This window comes from Gadus morhua, chromosome 11 (genome assembly GCF_902167405.1).
Source record: "Gadus morhua chromosome 11, gadMor3.0, whole genome shotgun sequence".
Classification (NCBI taxonomy): Eukaryota; Metazoa; Chordata; class Actinopteri; order Gadiformes; family Gadidae; genus Gadus; species Gadus morhua.
The window spans coordinates 2,703,072-2,705,436 of NC_044058.1; the positions used below are offsets into that span (position 1 = coordinate 2,703,072).

The following is a 2,365-nucleotide window of genomic DNA, read 5'->3' on the forward strand; positions in this document are numbered from 1 at the left end:
GACAATGTTAGGGGTGTGGGTGCAGGCAGGCAGGTAGGACCCAGATGCAGACGGGTAAAGGAAACAGCACTTTATTTCTGCCAAAAGGCTAAGGCAAGGAGCAAGGAGCAAGGAGTAAGGGAACACAGGTAGCTACAGAGAAGACGCAGGACCAACAAACCAAAATGATAGCACAAGGTACAAAGGAAAGACAAGGGCTTAAGTAACAAACACAACGAGGAACAGCTGAGACACATTAGGGGAGGGAACAGTAATCAACACAGGAGGGAAACACAGGGAAACACACCAAAACACGACAGGCCATGACAGTACCCCCCCCTTAAGGGTCGACTCCCAGGCGACCCACGACAAGCAAAAAAACGAAGAAAGTCAAACCCAAAACGGGTGGGTGGAGGGGCGCCAGGAGGGGGGAATCAAAAAAAAAAAAAATGGACTGGGGCAGAGCGGAGGGAAGACAGGCGGGCGGCCAGAAAACTGCCCCAGGGCATGGCAGGGAGCCTCAGGCGGACGGCCTGGGGGGCAAGCAGAGGCAGAGTGAAGGCGGAACCCTTCATGAGGCCGGCGGCAAGGACGATGAGGGCTCAGTCCCTCATGAGGCCTGCAGCGGCACGGAAACCCCTCTGAAGGCCAGCAGTGGCGAAGGCGGAAACCTTCAGGAGGCCGGCGAAGACGAGGTAGAGGGCGGGTCCCCTCAGGAGGAAGGCGAGGTGGAGGGCGGGTCCCCTCAGGAGGAAGGCGAGGTGGAGGGCGGGTCCCCTCAGGAGGAAGGCGAGGTGGAGGGCGGGTCCCCTCAGGAGGAAGGCCAGGAGGAGGGCGGGTCCCCTCTGGTGGAAGGCCAGGAGGAGGGCGGGTCCCCTCTGGAGGAAGGCCAGGAAGAGGGCGGGTCCCCTCTGGTGGAAGGCCAGGAAGAGGGCGGGTCCCCTCTGGTGGAAGGCCAGGAAGAGGGCGGGTCCCCTCTGGTGGAAGGCCAGGAAGAGGGCGGGTCCCCTCTGGTGGAAGGCCAGGAAGAGGGCGGGTCCCCTCTGGTGGAAGGAGAGGAAGAGGGCGGGTCCCCTCTGGTGGAAGGCCAGGAAGAGGGCGGGTCCCCTCTGGAGGAAGGCCAGGAAGAGGGCGGGTCCCCTCTGGAGGAAGGCCAGGAAGAGGGCGGGTTCCCTCTGGTGGAAGGCCAGGTAGGGGGCGGGTCCCCTCTGTAGGAAGGCCAGGTAGAGGGCGGACCCCCTCTGCAGGAAGGCCAGGTAGAGGGCTGGTCCCCTCTGGAAGGCGGGGCCCCTCAGGAAGGCAAGGTAGAGGGCTGGTCCCCTCTGGAGGTAGGCGAAGTAGAGGGCTGGTCCCCTCTGGAGGCAGAGGGCGTGCCCCTGCCAAAAGGTTTGGAAGGCAGGACCCCTCTGGAAGGCCTTGAAGAGGAATCCCCCTCGGGACGGAGTGGAGGAGGGCCCCCACAGGCAGGAGCGGAGGGCGTGCCTCCCCTGGACGGTCTGGAGGGCGGGCCACCTCCGGCAGGCGCAGAGGGCGGACCTCCACAGGCAGGAGCGCATGGTGGACCTCCACAGGCAGGGGAAGAGGCTGGTAGCTAGGGACCGGGGGCAGAGGCTGGTAGCTAGGGACCGGGGGCAGAAGCTGGTAGCTGGGAACCGGGGGCCGAGGCTGGTAGCTGGGAACCGGGGGCCGAGGCTGGTAGCTGGGAACCGGGGGCCGAGGCTGGTAGCTGGGAACCGGGGGCCGAGGCTGGTAGCTGGGAACCGGGGGCCGAGGCTGGTAGCTGGGAACCGGTGGCCGAGGCTGGTAGCTGGGAACCGGGGGCCGAGGCTGGTAGCTGGGGGCCGGGGACAGAGACTGGTAGCTGGGGGCCGGGGACAGAGACTGGTAGCTGGGGGCCGGGGACAGAGACTGGTAGCGGGGAACCGAGGGCAGAGGCTGAGAGTAGGAGCGTCCAGGCTTAGGCCGGTCACAAAAGTCCGGTGGCACCGGCATGTAGCTCTCAGGCCAGAAGACCGTGGGGCTGAGCAGCTCCACTGCCCACTCGGGCAAGGCGTCCTTCAATTCAGGCCTTGACGAGACAACCCTGCGTGTACGTTTCACGATAGCCTCCTGCTCCTTCTTGCTGGGAATGTTCTCCCAGTAATCCATTTCTTTCATAATGAACCACAATAAATCCTCCAACTCACGGCAAAATTGAGCGTCCGCTGGGTCCAATGTTGGTGCTATCATTCTGTTAGGGGTGTTGGTGCTGGCAGGCAGGTAGGACCCAGATGCAGACGGGTAAAGGAAACGGCACTTTATTTCTGCCAAAAGGCTAAGGCAAGGAGCAAGGAGCAAGGAGTAAGGGAACACAGGTTGCTACAGAGAAGACGCAGGACCAACAAAC

At 63.1% G+C, this 2,365-nt stretch overlaps 1 protein-coding gene across 1 annotated transcript; it reads right to left on the reverse strand.

The window, feature by feature from the left end:
* Positions 1 to 581: 581 nt before the first annotated feature.
* Positions 582 to 2,127, reverse strand: LOC115553797 (proline-rich extensin-like protein EPR1). Its single transcript, XM_030370322.1, has 2 exons — positions 1,492 to 2,127; positions 582 to 650 (listed from the first exon to the last, which is right to left on the reverse strand). The coding sequence occupies exons 1-2, from the start codon at positions 2,125 to 2,127 to the stop codon at positions 582 to 584; spliced, it is 705 nt and encodes a 234-aa protein (XP_030226182.1).
* Positions 2,128 to 2,365: the final 238 nt, after the last annotated feature.